Genomic DNA, 17,919 nt, shown 5'->3' with positions numbered 1-17,919 from the left:
CCTCCCAAAGCGCTGGGATTATAGGCCTGAGCCACCACGCCCAGCCCCATTTTTTAATTTTTAAAAAGATATGGTCTGGCTTTGTTGCCCAGGCTGGAGTGCAGTGGCACCATCATAGCTTACTATAACCTCAGACTCCTGAGTTCGAGTGCTCTTCCTGCCTTAGCCACCCCAACACCTAGGCCTACATGTGCATGCCACCACACTCGGCTAATTTTTAAAAGTTTTTTTTTTTAGAGAGTGGGTCTTGCTATGTTGCCCAGGCTGGTCTCAAATTCCTGGCCTCAAATGATCCTCCCACCTCAGCTGAGGTTACAAGTGTGAGCCCCTGTCCCTAGCCTGAAAGCATTTTTTTTTAAGTTTTAAAAGCAGAGTAATAATAGCAGTGATATTCGCTTAATGTTTACCATGTGAAAGATACAGTTCTAATAAACAGAATCTTATGTTGTCTCAAATAAGCCTATAAAGTAGGCACTATTATTATTTCATTTGACAGATCATAACATTGAGGTTAGAAAGAATAGTTAAGTAGTCCAAGATAACAGAGCAAATAAGGGGTAGGGTTACTCAAATTAAGATGTTAGATTTCTATTATCACTTCACTATACTGTTACTAACATATTCAAATAGCTTAGTGAGTTCTACTAATTCATTTCCCAAAATAATTCTTGAGTGGTTCATTTCCCCTGAAATTAATTCAAATTCCAGAGGGTGATTCATAGACTCTCAAAGTCACAAGAGGCTTTAGGAGCCATTGAATCTAACTTCATAAATTGGTACCATATTCTCTTCTAAAAGAGTTCCATTATTGTGGTTCTTAACTAGCTCATTCAGACCACTCTGATTATTAAGACAATTTCCCTGTATTAAGATGAATCTCCCTTTTCATAATTCACTCACATGAAACTCTTAGTGTTATTCTCTAAAGCCACAAAGAATATATTGAATTTCTATCTAGTCAACCATTTTTTACATAAAGATAAATCATGACTACCTCAAGCTTTATTTTTTTCAAGTTAGGCAGCTTCACTCAACACTGCCAATTACTCATCAATTTTTGAAACCATCATCATATTCACTGTATTCATTCTTCTCTAGATGGATACTTAAAGTGTGACATCTTAAAGATTTTACTTGAGGCACATTCTAAAAATCAAAGTAAATTAATCACTTCCTTCAAGCTCAGTAATATACTTCTATCAAATTTATGTGAGCTTCTTTGGCTCTATAGATATGAAGGCACATGGAAGTTACTAAAAACTCTAAATTGTTATTAATAGCATGCCATCAGTCATTTATTAAAAAGCTGAACCCTAGGCCAGGTGCAGTGGCTCACGCCTGTAATCCCAGCACTTCGGGAGGCCGAGGCGGGCGGATCACGAGGTCAGGAGATCGAGACCATCCTGGCTAACACGGTGAAACCCCATCTCTACTAAAAATACAAAAAATTAGCCGGGTGTGGTGGCGGGCGCCTGTAGTCCCAGCTACTCGGGAGGCTGAGGCAAGAGAATGGCGTGAACCCGGGAGGCGGAGCTTGCAGTGAGCCGAGATCACGCCACTGCACTCCAGCCTGGGGGACAAAGCCAGACTCTGTCTCAAAAAAAAAAAAAAAAAAAAAAAAAAAAAAGCTGAACCCATCAAGCCTCAGAATAAAGCTTTTTTAGGCATTACTGGGTGGTTTCCAAAATTTTCACAAGTTTCTTATTATTTATTTTTGCCCAGGATCCTGTGTTTTAAAAGATGCTTAAACCAAACTATTATATATTTACTAAGTTATTAAACAATTTTTCTATCGTTGGTAATCTACAATATATATAACTGCCAGCACCCTAAAATATTTCTAACAAACAGAAAAGTAATTTGATGTTTTACTTTGCATGTACAGGCTAATTAGGGGTAAACGTGCAATTACCATTAGGCTTTTCTGAAATACAGAACAGCTTGAGAGCTACCCATACCCGATCTGCTTGCCGCCCTAGGGTCTAAAGACCCTAATTAAATGACTATAATAATGGCTAATGTTGGTCCAAATACGCAACTGATCCAAATGAAAACAGGATTCAAAAAGGAGAATACAATAGAATCCAAGCTATCAGCCAAATAATAAAAACGTTGAAAAAATTAGGGTCATGGTAAGAAAAATACGTTTCTTTTCCCAACTTGAAGCGTGGGTGAAAACGGGCACAGAGGATAAATCAAATTCCAGGAAAAAAAACAAAAACACTATACAAGAGTTATGATTTACATATAAGGAAAACTAAAATGTGGCAAGATTTAAAGCAACTGATGAAGCATTAAAAAAAAAGGAAAAACATTTGACAGTCTTCAACAGTAGAAGGTCTGTAATATAGGAAACAAAGGGCAGGGAATAAACTCAATACACTACATAGTTCAGCAAAGTATGGATACAGTCATAAATATTAATGATGGCTACTGATTTTCAACTTTTGAAATCAACAATAAGGTGCAGAAGATTTATTTACTGCTCAAAACAAAATGTAAATGTTATCAACTTTGACAATGTAAAAGAACTGTCAACCAATTACAAAATAAGAGCAGGAACTCCCTAATACCCTTTATTACCAAGTGGACGGGTTAAGAGGTAGTCTCAGTTTATAAATTATGGAACAAGAAACACAGGTTAAAGTCTATTACTCAAAGTTACAAAGGTAACCACAAAAGAGGAACCAAAAACTATGATATAACTATATGAAGGAAGGGGATAGGTTTGTATCATGTAAATACTCATCCATCTTGGCAAGAGGTCAGCAGATGATGTCTAAAGTAGATAAAACATGAAATATCAATTTAAGCATATGATTTAGAGATATGAAGATAATCACAAGAACCAAAAACAGTTAAAAGTGGTTCACTCTAAGCAACGAGTCTGGGAATGGGGAAGAATGTTGTTTTTCATTATAAGCTCATCTTATTCTGTATCTTTTAAATATGTACATATATTACTTGATTAAAAATTAATATTCTCAATTCTCCTATCATAGATAGTATGTATGTGTATATATGTGTACACACACACAACCACCCTTACAATTAGCAAGATACAGCAAGTACTGCTTTACTTTCACAGTGATAAAATTTTATTTTATGTGTGTGTGTGTGTGTGTATTTCATGTTTTATCTACTTTAGACATCTGCTGACCTCCTGCCAAGATGGATGAGTATTTACACAATACAAACCTATCCCCTTCCTTCATATAGTTATATCAGTTTTATATATGTGTATACACACACACACACACACACACACACAATTTTCTTTTTACCTGCATCCTCTATAATCCAGTATATAGTGACAGAATTATTTGGGTGCATTCCCAATTAGTCTCCCTGTGATTATGTGAACCCTTACAATTAAGTTCTTGTCAATGGAACATATGTAAAAATTATGGATACAACTTCCAGATCATGCTCTTTTTGTTTTGTTTTGTTTTGTTTTTTGAGATGGAGTCTCGCTCTGTGCCAGGCTAGAGTGCAGTGGTGTGATCTTGGCTCACTGCAACCTCCGACTCCCTGGTTCAAGCAATTGTCCTGCCTCAGCCTCCCGAGTAGCTGGGACTATAGGCACGCACCACCATGCCCAGCTATTTTTTGTATTTTTAGTAGAGACAGGGTTTCACCATGTTAGCCAGGATGGTCTCAATCTCCTGACCTCGTGATCCGCCCACCTCGGCCTCCCAAAGTGCTGGGATTACAGGCATGAGCCACTGCGCATGGCCCAGATCATGCTCCTAAAAGGAATGGGTGTTTTCCTTTTTCTCCTGCTTACCTCCCCATTGGCTGGAAGAGGGAAATGGTGAAGGTAAACTATCTTTAACCTTGTAGATGAGGGAAAGAGCAGAGCAACAAGAGAGGAGTCTAGGTCTTCAGCACCATGGACCCACCATATTAGTCTTGAACTGTTTGGATTGCTATGGGAGAGAGAAACTTTTATTTTGTTTAGGGTATTGTGGTTTGGTCTTTGTTATAGCAACTGAACAATGTACCCTCATGCACAAGGCATATGAAGAGGCAAATAAGACCAGCCTGAAGAACGGGATTGGAGTTGGAGCATGCGAGTAAGCTATATAAGACTCTAAAAAGGCCTGGAAAGGTAAGCAAAAGGTGTTTAGACCTGATACAGTAAGCATTAAGAAGCCTAAGCAGCAAAGTGACATAACAGAAATCAGTACACTAGGAAAATCAGTATAATGTGTAGAATGGATTGGATCTGAAGGGAGGGAAACTGAAAAGTATGACAACCAATCAGACACCAGGTATGTTACTCGTAAGTTTCAACTACGAACCTGTGCTGGGATGGTATCAATGAAAATATGGTGAAAGGGATGGCTATGAAAGGCATTTGTAAGAACTGCTGAGTTAATTTGATGACAGTCTGAAAAAATCAGTGATTATTCTAAGATATATGATCTAAGGGAATAGAAAAATGCTGAAAACTCTGGCAGAAATAAAAAAATAAAGAGGGCCTGTGTTGGTATGAATCACTGAAAATACAGGTAAGAAAATAGGCCAGGAGCAGTGGCTCACGCCTGTAATCCCAGCACTTTGGGAGGCCGAGGTGGGTGGATCACCTGAGGTCAGGAGTTTGAGACCAGCCTGGCCAATATGGTAAAACCCCGTTTCTACTAAAAATATAAAAATTAGCCAGATGTGGCAGGCGCCCGTAATCTCTGCTACTCGGGAGGCTGAAGCAGGAGAATCACTTGAACAAGGGAGGCAGAGGTTGCAGTGAGCTGAGATCCCGCCACTGCACTCCAACCTGGGCAACAAGAACAAAACTCCATCTCAAAAAAGGAAAGAAAAAAAGAAAATAAGCTGCAGATGGATTTCAAGTCATATAGAAACTTTCTAAACTTCTTACAAGGTTACATCTAAATAAAAGAAATATTACCTTATTATATTAGTTTATAAGACTTGGATAGCTGTTAACCATCTACCCTACATTTCTTCTCTGCTATCAACATATCTGGAAAAACAATAAGAAATTAACAAAACTTTCACCTTTTTCTTCCCATTCAGAATGCTTAGGCATGATACATGCTAAGTAGAAGCTGAGACACTCCCAAAGTACTTTCTGTACTGCAAAAGTCTGAAAGGAATTAGTTTTAAATTCACAATATGGACGGGCGCAGTGGCTCACGCCTGTAATCTCAGCACTTTGGGAGGCCCAGCTGGGCAGATCATGAGGTCAAGAGATTGAGACCATCCTGGCCAACTTGGTGAAACCCTGTCTCTACTAAAAATACAAAAACTAGCTGGGCGTGGTGACATGTGCCTGTAATCCCAGCTATTCGGGAGGCTGAGGTAGGAGAATCACTTGAACCTGCGAGGCGGAGGTTGTGGTGAGGCGAGATTGCGCCATTGCACTCTAGCCTGGGCAACAAGAGCGAAACTCCATCTCAAAAAAGAAAAAAAAAATTCACAATATAATTAAGGAAGAATTTTATGTGATGGCAGGTTATGGTAAGGCATATTCTCGGCCAGGCACAGTGGCTCAGGCCTGTAATTCCAGCACTTTGGGAGGCCGAGGCGGGCGGATCACAAGGTCAGGAGATCGAGACCATCCTGGCTAACATGGTGAAACCCCATCTCTACCAAAAATACAAAAAATTAGCTGGGCAAGGTGGCGGGCGCCTGTAGTCCCAGCTACTTGGGAGGCTGAGGCAGGAGAATGGCATGAACCCCGGGGGGCGGAGCCTGCAGTGAGCCGAGATCACGCCACTGCACTCCAGCCTGGGCGACAGCAAGACTCTGTCTCCAAAAAAAAAAAAAAAAAAGCATATTCTCTTTTTTGTTTGTTTTGTTTTTTTTTTTTGAGAAGTCTTGCTCTGTCGCCCAGGCTGGAGTGCAGTGGCACAATCTTGGCTCACTGCAAGCTCCACCTCCCAGGTTCACGCCATTCTCCTGCCTCAGCCTCCCTAGTAGCTGGGACTACAGGCGCCCGCCACCACGCCCGGCTAATTTTTTTTTTTTTTGTATTTTTTACTAGAGACGGGGTTTCACCGTGTTAGCCAGGATGGTCTCGATCTCCTGACATCGTGATCCACCCGCCTCGGCCTCCCAAAGTGCTGGGATTACGGCATGAGCCACCGTGCCCGGCCAAAAAAAAAAAGCATATTCTCTAAGTACCAGAGATTATTTTAAAATATGTACCTTTCTCTGCCAACCAATGGGGAAAAAAAATAAAATGGATGTTTCACTATACCTTAATAACTTTTAACTGATACATAGTATTTAGATGTTATTTCTCAAAGGATATGTTCCTTGGATTCCTTTACATCTCTAACAAACTACAATGTTATACAAAACCTAAAATGCAGGTAACAGAAGTTAATGTTAAACTTCTGTAGCTGGCTACTAAAACACATACACTCCATAAGTAATTTCATGCAATCCATAACACTATTAAAAAGAAAAACACTGGGCCAGGCGCAGTGGCTAACGCCTGTAATCCCAGCACTTTGGGAGACCGAGGTGGGCAGATCACAAAGTCACGAGTTTAAGATCAGCCTGGCCAACGTGGTGAAACCCCATCTCTAGTAAAAATACAAAAATTAGCCAGGCGTGGTGGCACATGCCTGTAATCCTAGCTACTCAGGAGGCTGAGGCAGGAGAATTGCTTGAACCGGGGAAGTTGCAGTGAGCTGAGGTTGCGCCACTGCACTCCAGCCTGGATGACAGAGCAAGACTCTGTCTCAGAAAAAAAAAAAAAAAGAAAGAAAGAGAAAGAAAGAAAGAAGGAAAGAGAAAGAAAGAAAGAAGGAAAGAGAAAGAAAGAAAGAAAGAAAGAAAGAAAGAAAGAAAGAAAGAAAGAAAGAAAGAAAGAAAGAAAGGAAGGAAGGAAAGAAAAGAAAAAATTGGTCGGGCACAGTGGCTCACTCCTGTAATCCTAGCACTTTGGGAGGCCAAGTCGGGTGCATCACTTGAGGTCAGGAGTTCGAGGCCATCCTGGCCAACATGGTGAAACCCCATCTCTACTAAAAGTACAAAAATTAGCTGGGTTTGGTGGCATGTGCCTGTAGTCCCAGCTACTCGGGAGGCTAAGGCACGAGAATCACTTAAACTGGAGAGGCGGAGGTTGCAGTGAGCTGATATCACACCACTGCATTCCACCTTGGGCAACAGAGTGAGACTCTGTCTCAAAAAATAAAATATTTGTTTAAATCATAAAATCTAGGTACCAAGGGACCACTGGGGAAAAAAATCACAGAATCTTGGATTTGGAAGGGTCCTTAGAGATCTAGTGTACATTCAAATCTGATGACAAAATCCCTTCTACAATATCCCTTACACTGAAATGGTCAACCATTCTTTGCTTCAACATATTCGGTGACAGAAAACACTTTTTCAAAGCCAACTTTTTGATTGTTAGGATAGCTTTGTGAATACTTACTTATGATGAGCCAAAATCTGCCTCCCATTTGTCCTGGTTTGACCCTCTACTACATGACATTTCTTCAGATTTAAACACCACTGCTCCCTAAAGGCTTTGCTAAACCAAACCACCTCCATCCCTTCAAAGCACCATGTAAGATGCTGATCCTCTTGTTATCTTCATCACCCTTATCCAATAATCTTTAGTTTTACACTGCCACCCTGAAAGCATTTAACCAAAGCTAAATATAATATTAATAAAAATATTTTTGTAACAGCACAATCGAATCTTTCCCCTCCTACAGCCTAAGATCTCATTAACTAGAATGTAAATACAGCCAAGCATCAAGATCTACTGCAATCCAAAAGAACCTTCAGTGATGGCAGATCTATTCTCTATCTGCACTGTCCAACAGGGTGGTCACTAGCTCCATGTGGCTACTGAGCTCTTGAAATGTGGCTAGTATGACTAAAGATATAAATTTTTAATTTTAATTATTTATTTATTTTGAGACAGTTTCGCTCTTTCACCCAGGCTGGAGTACAATGGAGCGATCTCGGGTCACTGCAACCTCTGCCCCCCAGGTTCAAGTGATTCTCCTGCTTCAGCCTCCGAGTAGCTGGGATTATAGGCTCCTGCCACCATGCCCAGCTAATTTTTGTATTTTTAGTAGAGACGGGTTTTCACATTGTTGGCCAGGCTGGTCTTGTACTCCTGACCTCAGGTGATCCACCCACCTCGGCCTCCCAAAGTGCTAGGATTACAGGCATGAGCCACCATGCCCGGCCAATTTTATTTATTTTTATATAATTTAAATTTAAATATACACATAGGATTTCAAGTTTACTTACTAGTACCTATCCATAAGACTGGCTTGAAATAAGTCAAAATGAGAAGGCCTCTGGACTCTGAGGCTCCAATTTCTTAACGATTTTACTAGCTGGTTCTATTTTTCCCATGTACATACAAAAGTAGTGGAATATTAAGACTAAATGCTGGCTGGGCGCAGGGGCTCATGCCTATAATCCCAGCAATATTGGAGACTGAGGCAGGTGGATCATTTTAGCCCAGGGGTTTGAGACCTGCCTGGGCAACATGGCAAAACCCCGCCTCTACCAAAAAAAAAAAAAAAAAAATTGCCAGGCATAGTGGTGTGCATCTGTAGTCCCAGTTACTCGGGAGGCTGAGATGGGGGGGTCGCTTGAACCCAGGAAACGGAGGTTGCAGTGAGCTAAGATCACGCCACTGCGCTCCAGCTTGGGCGACAGAAAGAGGCTCTGTCTCAAAAAAAAAAAAAAAAAAAAAAAGAAAGAATAAATGCTCTTTTCTACTAGCAACACCTACTAGTGGCTAAGAACTGGTGCTGTAGATAGAATTAGAAAATAATTTCATTAGTTACAAAAGTAAATGCTTTCAGGATATAAAAACTACAAATCATCGTAATTCTTGCATATTCAAATGCCTACTAAAAATCTTGACTTAAATGTCTTACAAGAAAAGCATTCCTCAAAATAATCTCCTGATCTCCCACAGTCCCCTCCTCACAGAATAAACGTGGCTGCTCACTCACTCACCATTTCCAATATAGAAAATGGCAAATCATTCCAGTTGCCAAGGCCTAAAACCTTGGTGTTGGATCCTTGCCTCCAATCTTTCTGCCAGATCCTAAATCCAAATCTGGAATTCGCTACTTCTTCTGCCTGGAATGCTTATCCCAAGTCTACCTGCATGATATGTGTCTACTCCTCCAGCAAATCTTTGGTCTAATGATACTTTACTGAGGCCTTCTCTACAACTATAAACCTACTGCTCCACACACTCTGTCCTCCCTCCCTACTTTGTCACTTATCATGTGACATACTATACTTGGCTGCTCCCCTTAGAAGCTACAAGAGGGAGTGGATGTTTATTTTCTTCACTGCTGTATCTCCAGTGCCTGTCATATAGAAGGCACTCAAATATCAGCTGACTAAATGACAAATTCCATAAACATATATGTAAAATGACAAAATCAAGAATGCAAAAGAAACGTTAAGTAGAAATAACTGATCATTAGGGGAATGGATTGAATTATTTTTACAAATAAAAATAGATAAAAGAACAATTGCTTTCAGTGGTCAGTAGTTTCCCTTTACCCACAGGGAATACGGTCCAAGACCCTTAATAGATGCCTGAAACCGCATACAGTACCAAAGCCCATACAGCCCATACAGATGCTCAACATTTTTTTTTTTTTGAGACAAGGTATTGCTCCATCACCCAGGCTTGAGTGCAGTGGCATGATCTTGGCTTACTGCACCCTCAACCTCTCGGGCTCAAGTGATCCTCCCATCTCAGCCTCCCATGTAGCACATGTAGCTGAGACTACAGGCATGCACCACAACGCGCAGCTAATTTTATTTTTTGTAGAGAAAATGACAAATGTTATTCTCACTATGTTGCCTAGGCTGGTCTCGAACTCCTGGACTGAAGCAATCCTCCTGCCTCAGCCTCCCAAAGTTCTGAGATTACAGGTGTGAGCCACCGCACTCGGCCCTCCTTAACTTATAAGAGGTTATGTGACAGGTTTACATCCAGTAAAGTAAAAAACTTGTAAGTCAAACTACTGTTAAGTCAGGGACCATCTGTATGTTGTTTTCTTCCTATACATAACATACCTATAATAAAGTTTAGTTTATAAATTAGGCACAATTAAGAAATTAACAAAAATAATGAATAAAATAGAACAAGTATAATTACATGACAGCACCATTATTCTTGCACTTTGGGTCCATTATTAAGTAAAATAAGGATTATTTGGACACAAGCCCTGTGATACCATGACAGTCACTGCTAACCAAATAGGCTACTAAGTGACAAACAGGCAGGTAGTGTAGACAGCATGGATATGCTGAACAAAGGGATGATTCATGTCACGGGCAGGATCAAGTGGGACGTCCAGAGAGTTCCTCACGCTACTCAAAATGGCACACAATTTAAAACTTATGAATTGCTTGTTTCAGGAATTTTCCATTTAATATTTTCAGACCTCAGTTGACTTGGGGTAACTGAAACTTCAGAAAGCAAAACCATGGGATAAGGGAGGGACTACTGTATAGCATTTGAAGCCGATCCATTAAGTTAACCTCCCACAAACCCTCTGGTTTAAATACCCCTGCTCCAGAACATCACCTCACCTACCCCTACTCTGGCTATCTTCCTAAATTTTACCATGGCTTGAAATTATCTGAATACAAGTAAAAAGTAAACTCTAATATAAACATTATTTAAACAGTCACATTCCCTGGATTAAGCAGGCTCACAGTTTTAAATTAAGCTAATTTGTTTCACGAGCACATTACCAGTCCATAATCATAAAATAATTGTATTTTTCATTTCTAGAGACCTGTGCTGTCCAATATGGTAACTACTGGATACATGTGGTTATTTCATTAAGTTAATTTTTTAAAAAACTGAATTTCAGTTCTTCAGTTGTCCACATTTCAAATGTCAAATGCCACATGTAGCTAGTAGCTACCACACTGCACAACATAGAGAACATCACCAAGCACTCTATAGGGCAAGACTGCTATAGACTTTTTCTAAAACATTATTCTAAAGCATAAAACTGATTTAGCTGAAATGCTGGCAGAATTCAACCTTATAATTTTCAATTCTCCATGTCACTGGTTCTCAAAATGTGGTCCCTGGACCAGCAGTGGCACCACTTACAAATCTGTTAGAAATACAAATTCTCAAGCTCCAGCAATCTGTGTTTTGAAAAGCTCTCCAGGTGGTCCAGGAGATTTTGAAGCATCCTCAAGTTTTAGTCACTGTTCTAAGTTACTTAAGAGTGGTTATAATACAAGCCATGACATAAGAAATCTACCATTACAATCTGAAATATTCTATAAATCATGCACCAACTATGAAATCACACAACCATATTTGTATTATGATAGATTCTAATAGAAAAGGAAAATGAAATATTCTTAACAAATTATATTAAGCTTCATTTCTTTAAAAAAAAAACAAAAAAACAAAACCATTGGCCGGGCGCAGTGGCTCACGCCTGTAATCCCAGCACTTTGGGAGGCTGAGGCAGGCGGATCACCTAAGGTTGGGAATTCAAGACCAGCCTGACCAACATGGAGAAATTTTGTCTCTACTAAAAATACAAAATTAGCTGGGCGTGGTGGCACCTGCCTGTAATCCCAGCTACTCGGGAGGCTGAGGCAGGAGAATTGCTTGAACCTGGGAGGCAGAGGTTGTGGTGAGCCGAGATCGCACCACTGCACTCCAGCCTGGGGAACAAGAGCGAAACTGTCTCAAAAAAAAAAAAAAAAAACATTAAAACTGTAATTTCCTTCCTCTTCTAGTAAGCAGGCCCCTTTTCATTTCAACATCAACATAATCACATTTTTATATTTTTCTAAGATTTCAATTAAAAGCCTTTAATTTAGGAAGAATATACACAGTAGAATAATGAGGAAGGAAGGCAATATTTTCAAATTTTATGTCAATTGCAATTTTCACATGAGCAAATATTACTTTTATAATAAGCTAATAAAAAGAAGTCTATTAGCTGAATTACCTCAGCAAGAAGTTGAAACTAAAGTTGCACAAGTGTTACAAAAGAGGCTAAACAACTATACTACTCTAATTTCCTCTTACCAATCATAAATCTAGTATAAAACTATTTGCAAAATCAACATCTATGTATGTTAAATATTCCTTATTAAATTTCCTGACAGAAAAAGATCCTTAGAAATTTCAGCTAAGAACAGTAATGCAATACATTAAAGTGATTATGAAACCACCGGGAAAAGATCTATCTAGTCTTGGCTTACCACAAATTTGGCCCAAAAAGGAGAGACTTTAAGAGCCTGATTGATTACAAATTTCTGCCACAGCCAAGTGCCTACTATGATAACCTACTGGTGGAAAATTACTTAATCACAATTTGTGTACAAAATGTTTCAGGTACATATACTGCAATAGAAGGCACTGAGATCATGTTAAGGGATTTCGTAAAAATATTTACAACATATTCAGCTTATGTGCCATCCATGAGAACCCAAATCATACTTCATACTACTGTTGTAGCACATAAATGTCCATTTCCAATCAAGCATCATTGCATAAAATGAACCTGACAATGCTTAACAAAATATTGACATCTAGGCTGGGCGTGGTGGCTCACGCCTGTAATTCAAAAACTGTGGGAGGCCGAGGCAGGCAGATCACCTTAGGTCAAGAGTTCGAGACCAGCCTGGCCAACATGGTGAAACCCCGTTTCTACTAAAAATACTAAAAATTAGCCAGGCGTGGTGGTGGGCACCTGTAATCCCAGCTACTCAGGAGGCTGAGGCAGAAGAATCGCTTGAACCCGGGAGGTAGAGGTTGCAGTGAGCCAAGATCACGCCATTGCACTCCAGCTTGGGCAACAAGAGCAAAACTCTGTCTCAAAAAAAAAAAAATGTTGATATCTAAACTTTCACCATGGCCAGATGCGGTGGCTCACTCCTGTAATCCCAAAATTTTGGGAGCCTGAGTCCAACAAATCGCTTGAGTCCAGGAGTTCAAGACCAGCCTGGGCAACATGGCAAGACCCCATCTCATAAACTACCAAAAAAAAAAAAAAACCCTACAAAAATTAGCCTGGCATGGTGGCACCCCTGTACTCAGGAGGCTGAAGTGGGAAAATCACTTGAGCACGGAAAGCAGGGGTTGCAGTGAACCAAGCTCACGCCACTGCACGCCAACCTGGGTGACAGTGAAACCCTGTCTAAAAAAAATAAACATTCTCTGTTAACCAAACACTAAAGACTCAGTTTCCACATTAAGTATTGTGGAAAAATACTCCGCCAAAAAAAATTCAAAATGACTAATATATTAAGTACTGGCCGGGCACGGTGGTTCACGCCTATAATCCCAGCACTTTGGGAGGCTGAGGTGGGCGGATCACAAGGTCAGGAGTTCGACATCAGCCTGGACAACATCGTGAAACCCCCTCTCTACTAAAAATACAAAAATTAGCCAGGCGTGCTGGCGGGCGCCTGTAGTCCCAGCTACTCAGCAGGCTGAGACAGGACAATTGTTTGAACCTGGGAGGCGGAGGTTGCAGTGAGCTAAGACCGCACCATTGCACTCCAGTCTGGGCTACAGAGGGAGTCTCTGTCTCAAAAAAAAAAAAAAGAAAAAAAGTACCAACCATGTGCCAAACAGTACTCCTAATTTCTCTCAATCACCTTTGTCTGTCTAGCACAGATTTAGGCATATAACGGACACTTAATGGGCATTTATGAAAAAAAGGGATGACTTAAATTCTTAGAGAAAATTCAAAAAAAAAATTTTTTTTTTTTTTTGAGACGGAGTTTCCGCCCTTGTTGCCCAGGCTGGAGTGCAGTGGCAAGATCTTGGCTCACTGCAACCTCCCCGTCCCGGGTTCACGCGATTCTCCTGCCTCAGCCTCACAAGTAGCTGGGATTACAGGCAGGCACCACCACGCCCGGCTAATTTTTGTATTCTTAGTAGAGACGGGGTTTCACCATGTCGGCCTGGCTGGTCTCGAACTCCTGAACTCAGGTAATCCACCCGCCTTGGCCTCCCAAAGTGCTGGCATTACAGGCGTGAGCCAACGAGCCCGGCCAAAAAAAATTTTTTTAATGGTGCCAGCCCTTAAGGAAATTACAAATCGAGTTGGGAGATAAGACAAACACATGAAAAGCTAAGTAACACAGGACAATTAAAAATACCATGTGACAAGATATGATTACTGCATAGTAGCAAAGAATGCTATAAATTCTGACCAGAGAGATTATAGACTGCGGCCTTTGTAGTCTCCCAACAAAACGGGGACGCTATATTTCGATTTAAAAAAAGAAAGTGACACAGCACTCATCCTATCCTAAAATTATCATCAGAAGAAGGAATACAGTAACTAAAGAGAGTGATATAAAGAAACTCCACACAAGGTTTTTAAAGCCTATGGTAGCCCTGAAAAAAGTTAGAATACCAGACACACAACCCTTTGCTGATCCAGGACCTGCAAAGGCTCCTGAAATACAAGTCTCTCGGGAACAGCATCCCCTGTTCTTTCTCCGCCCCCCACGGAGCTTTCCACTGGACAGCCGCCCGAGAAATTTCTCCCAGCATCTGCAATGGCAATACTCTCATCTTCCTCCCCTCGCCTGTATCAGACGGTGGCATCTCCCTCCAGGGGAAAAAACGGAGGGCGGGGGAGGCTGCATAAGAGGGAAAGCTTGCAGCGAGGTTGATTATGGAGGAGGAAGGTGAGAAAAATGCAGGGGACGAGGGTGGGGTCTCCTGAGCGCCAGCCCACTCTCCATAAGGCCTAGCCCACACGCTCCCACCCCGAAGGCACGCCCCTCACAAGCCGGACCCGGACGCGGACCTGAGTGACAGCAGCACCACCTGTACTGCACTCCCTCCCCCAGGGCCTGCAGGGAGACGACTGCCCCTGCCCCCACCAGCAGCGGCCCCTGGTTCTTTCTCTCCCCTTCCAGTCCACGTCGTCGACGAATGACAGGTCCCGAGGGAGGCGACTGCAAGCGCACGCCGTTCGGGACTACCGGGGCAACTCTGCGCCGAAGCCCTCCAATAGGCGCGCGGGGGCAGACAGAACGTTCCGGACGGCCCAGGGGTACCCGGTCCAGGCCCAGCCTGCCCCAGCTGCCCTACAACGGGCGGAGGTGGCACTTACTGCGGAGATTGTGGATTAGCTCCGAGTGGCTGGCGCCGCCGGATTTCCAGGCCATCGCTAAGCACACTCGGAGCAGGTACAGAACCACCTTCAGCGCGACGACGGTGCCCAGCAGTTTTCCCAAGAGTGAGACCACCTCCCACACCGTCACCGCCCCGCTCGCGTCCCCGCTGTAGCTGCCGCTGTTACTGCCGTCGCCGCCGCTGCCGCCACTGCGCGCTCCCGGCATCCCCCGCGGCACGCATGCGCTCTGTGACGCCGCGCGGCTTAGGGTGCGGCCGGGTGGGGCCGAGGGCGGGGGATGCGTGTGGCCCAGCCGCCCGCCCCTGTGGCTGCTGCGGCTGCCAGGGGACTGCAGGGATGTCGGGCTGAGTCAGCGCCACTGCCGCTGCTGCGTGTCCCTTTATGAGGCCTCGGACCGCACCTCCTTCGCCCTGCGGCCAGGCTCGGTAGCTTGATCAGTCGCGTTCCCCGCTGCGTCTCCGGGGCGGGACGGCGGGATGGCGGGGTCGGTCTGTGCAGACGCTGCTAGTGGTTCCGCAGTCGCCGCTGGGTCAGCTGTTTCGAGCTGCGGATCTGCTCCTATAGATGTCCAGATTGTTGGACGGTGGGCTTCATCCGTCCTACCTCGCCCAACCCAGTTGACTAATATTTGGGTCGGCGGAGCCCGAATAATACAATAAGAATAAAACCCAACGACAAAGGCCCTCTCTAACCCGAGTACACCGGCCTCTGGCTTTGTGACAAGCACGTCACTGTTAGGCTAAGCAGAGACTTTGGAACCCTGGTTCTAAAGCTCTCAGAGAGTGGAAGGGTACCAGGACATGGGGGTGGGGGTTGGGGCAAAGCTTTGCTGCCTTAGAATAATGCGAACGTAAAGAGTTGCGATTGGTTAAAAAATACCACTGTGTCCTTTGGTGAACGTGTTATTCTCCCGACGTAAGTGTGCATTTCCACCTAATTAAGCCTCACAAATTCCACCGTGGCTTTATTGCTATCAGCTCTGCAAGACCATGAGTGAGAAGCTCACTGAGAACATTGCTTGTCGCGTCCAAATCGCTGACTCCTAATTAGACCTGAGACTGACAGAATCCAGCCATCATTTAGTCCAGTAATCTATTTTTTTTTTTTTTTTTTTTTTTTTTGAGACGGAGTGTCGCTCTGTAGCCCAGACTGGAGTGCAGTGGCGCGATCTCGGCTCACTGCAAGCTCCGCCTCCCGGATTCAGGCCATTCTGCCTCAGCCTCCCGAATAGCTTGGGACTACAGGTGCCCGCCACCACGCCCGGCTAATTTTTTGTATTTTTAGTAGAGACGGAGTTTCACCGCGTTAGCCAGGATGGTCTCGATCTGCTGACCTTGTGATCCGCCCGCCTCGGCCTCCCAAAGTGCTGGGATTACAGGAGTGAGCCACAGCACCCGGCCTCCAGTAATCTTTTAGAAGGAAACAAAGCTAAGACATATGTGCCACTGTGTCAGCACAATTTTCAAATTCTAGTTCTTATGCGATTTTGTAAAATGTGACACTGGCCTACTTCCAATCAAAAATCAACATTACCCATTTTCTGGGATTCTGTGACCATAAATGAAACTACAGGCAAAAATGGTTTCTTTTTGTTTTTTTGTTTTTGTTTGAGACGGAGTCTCGCTCTGTAGCCGAGGCTGGAATGCAGTGGCATGATCTCGGCTCATTGCAACCTCTGCCTCCCAGGTCCCGGTTCAAGCAATTCTGCCGCGGCCTCCCAAGTAGCTAGAATTACAGGCACGCACCACCATGCCCAGCTAATATTTTTATATTTTTAGTAGAGACAGGGTTTCACCATGTTGGCCAAGCTGATCTTGAACTCCTGACCTCGTGATCTGCCTGCCTTGGACTCCCAAAGTGCTGGGATTACAGGCGTGAGCCACTGTGCCTGGCCAAAACAGAGTTCTTTACTTCAATATTAAACATGAATAAAATTGTTGATTTGGGACTGTAACCCACTTAATATTTTCCATTTCATCTTTCTACAGTTTCTTGATGATCTTCCATTTGGAGAAAAGAAAAAAGTCAAATCCTTGATAGGAAACTGATAACTCTAAAGCTGACCCAGATGGATTGCATTTACATGCAGTGTCCCTGTGAAGTAGGACTACCAATATCACATAAAAACAACAGTAGCATAATGGCCCTTTTTAAAAAAACAACCAACATACAGTTATGAATACCTATAGTGTAAAAGAGGTTCATTTTTTAGATGAATAAGTCATACCTCTTGTATTCAGTAGGATTTACATTCTAATGGGGGAGGAATATGCATCTAAAGAAAACTAACAATAAAATATATCCAAAATACATGTCATTAGTGGTCTAGATATCAAATGCTAGCTCAAGCCTGTAATCCCAGCACTTTGGGAGGACAAGGCAGTTGGATCACCTGAGGTCAGGAGTTCGAGACCAGCCTGGGCAATATGGTGAAATCCTGTCTCTACAAAAAAAAAAAAAAAAAATTAGCCAGGCATGGTGGCGCACACCTGTAGTCCCGGCTACCCTGGAAGCTGAGGTGGGAGAATCACTTGAACCTGGGAGGCGGAGGCGGAGGTTGCAGTGAGCTGAGATTGTACCACTGCACTCCAGCTTGGGCCACAGAGTGAGACCCTGTCTTAAAAAAGAAAAAAAATGGTGTTGATTTATATCAACATTGGCTGGGGTCATCAGGAAATGGTAAAGGAAAGAACAGATCCTTGAAGGATAGGCAGGATTGTGAGGAGTAAAGAGGAAGGGAAGAATATTATAGATGTAACCAAAAGCACAGAAGGAACCTAGAAAACTGATTCCTGGG

General features: G+C 42.8%; 1 protein-coding gene across 5 annotated transcripts in view; it reads right to left on the bottom strand.

Moving 5' to 3' along the window:
• The window catches only part of PCMT1 (protein-L-isoaspartate (D-aspartate) O-methyltransferase), a 64,625-nt gene extending 48,988 nt beyond the window's left edge, over positions 1–15,637 (bottom strand). For 2 of the 5 annotated variants that reach the window (XM_003255867.3, XM_004087662.3), the window contains exon 1: positions 15,099–15,634. In XM_003255867.3, coding sequence (XP_003255915.1) covers positions 15,099–15,327 — 229 coding nt within the window. In that variant the 5' untranslated portion in view covers positions 15,328–15,634. Of the gene's footprint in view, positions 1–15,098 lie in introns of all 5 variants that reach the window. The other 3 variants (XM_004087663.3, XM_012506007.2, XM_003255866.3) reach the window with 3 other exon arrangements.
• Between the last annotated feature and the right edge of the window lie 2,282 nt (positions 15,638–17,919).

The sequence above is a fragment of the Nomascus leucogenys genome, chromosome 3, assembly GCF_006542625.1.
Source record: "Nomascus leucogenys isolate Asia chromosome 3, Asia_NLE_v1, whole genome shotgun sequence".
Classification (NCBI taxonomy): domain Eukaryota; kingdom Metazoa; phylum Chordata; class Mammalia; order Primates; family Hylobatidae; genus Nomascus; species Nomascus leucogenys.
Note: the sequence above shows the minus strand (reverse complement) of the source record. Positions and strands in the feature narration are given on the sequence as shown.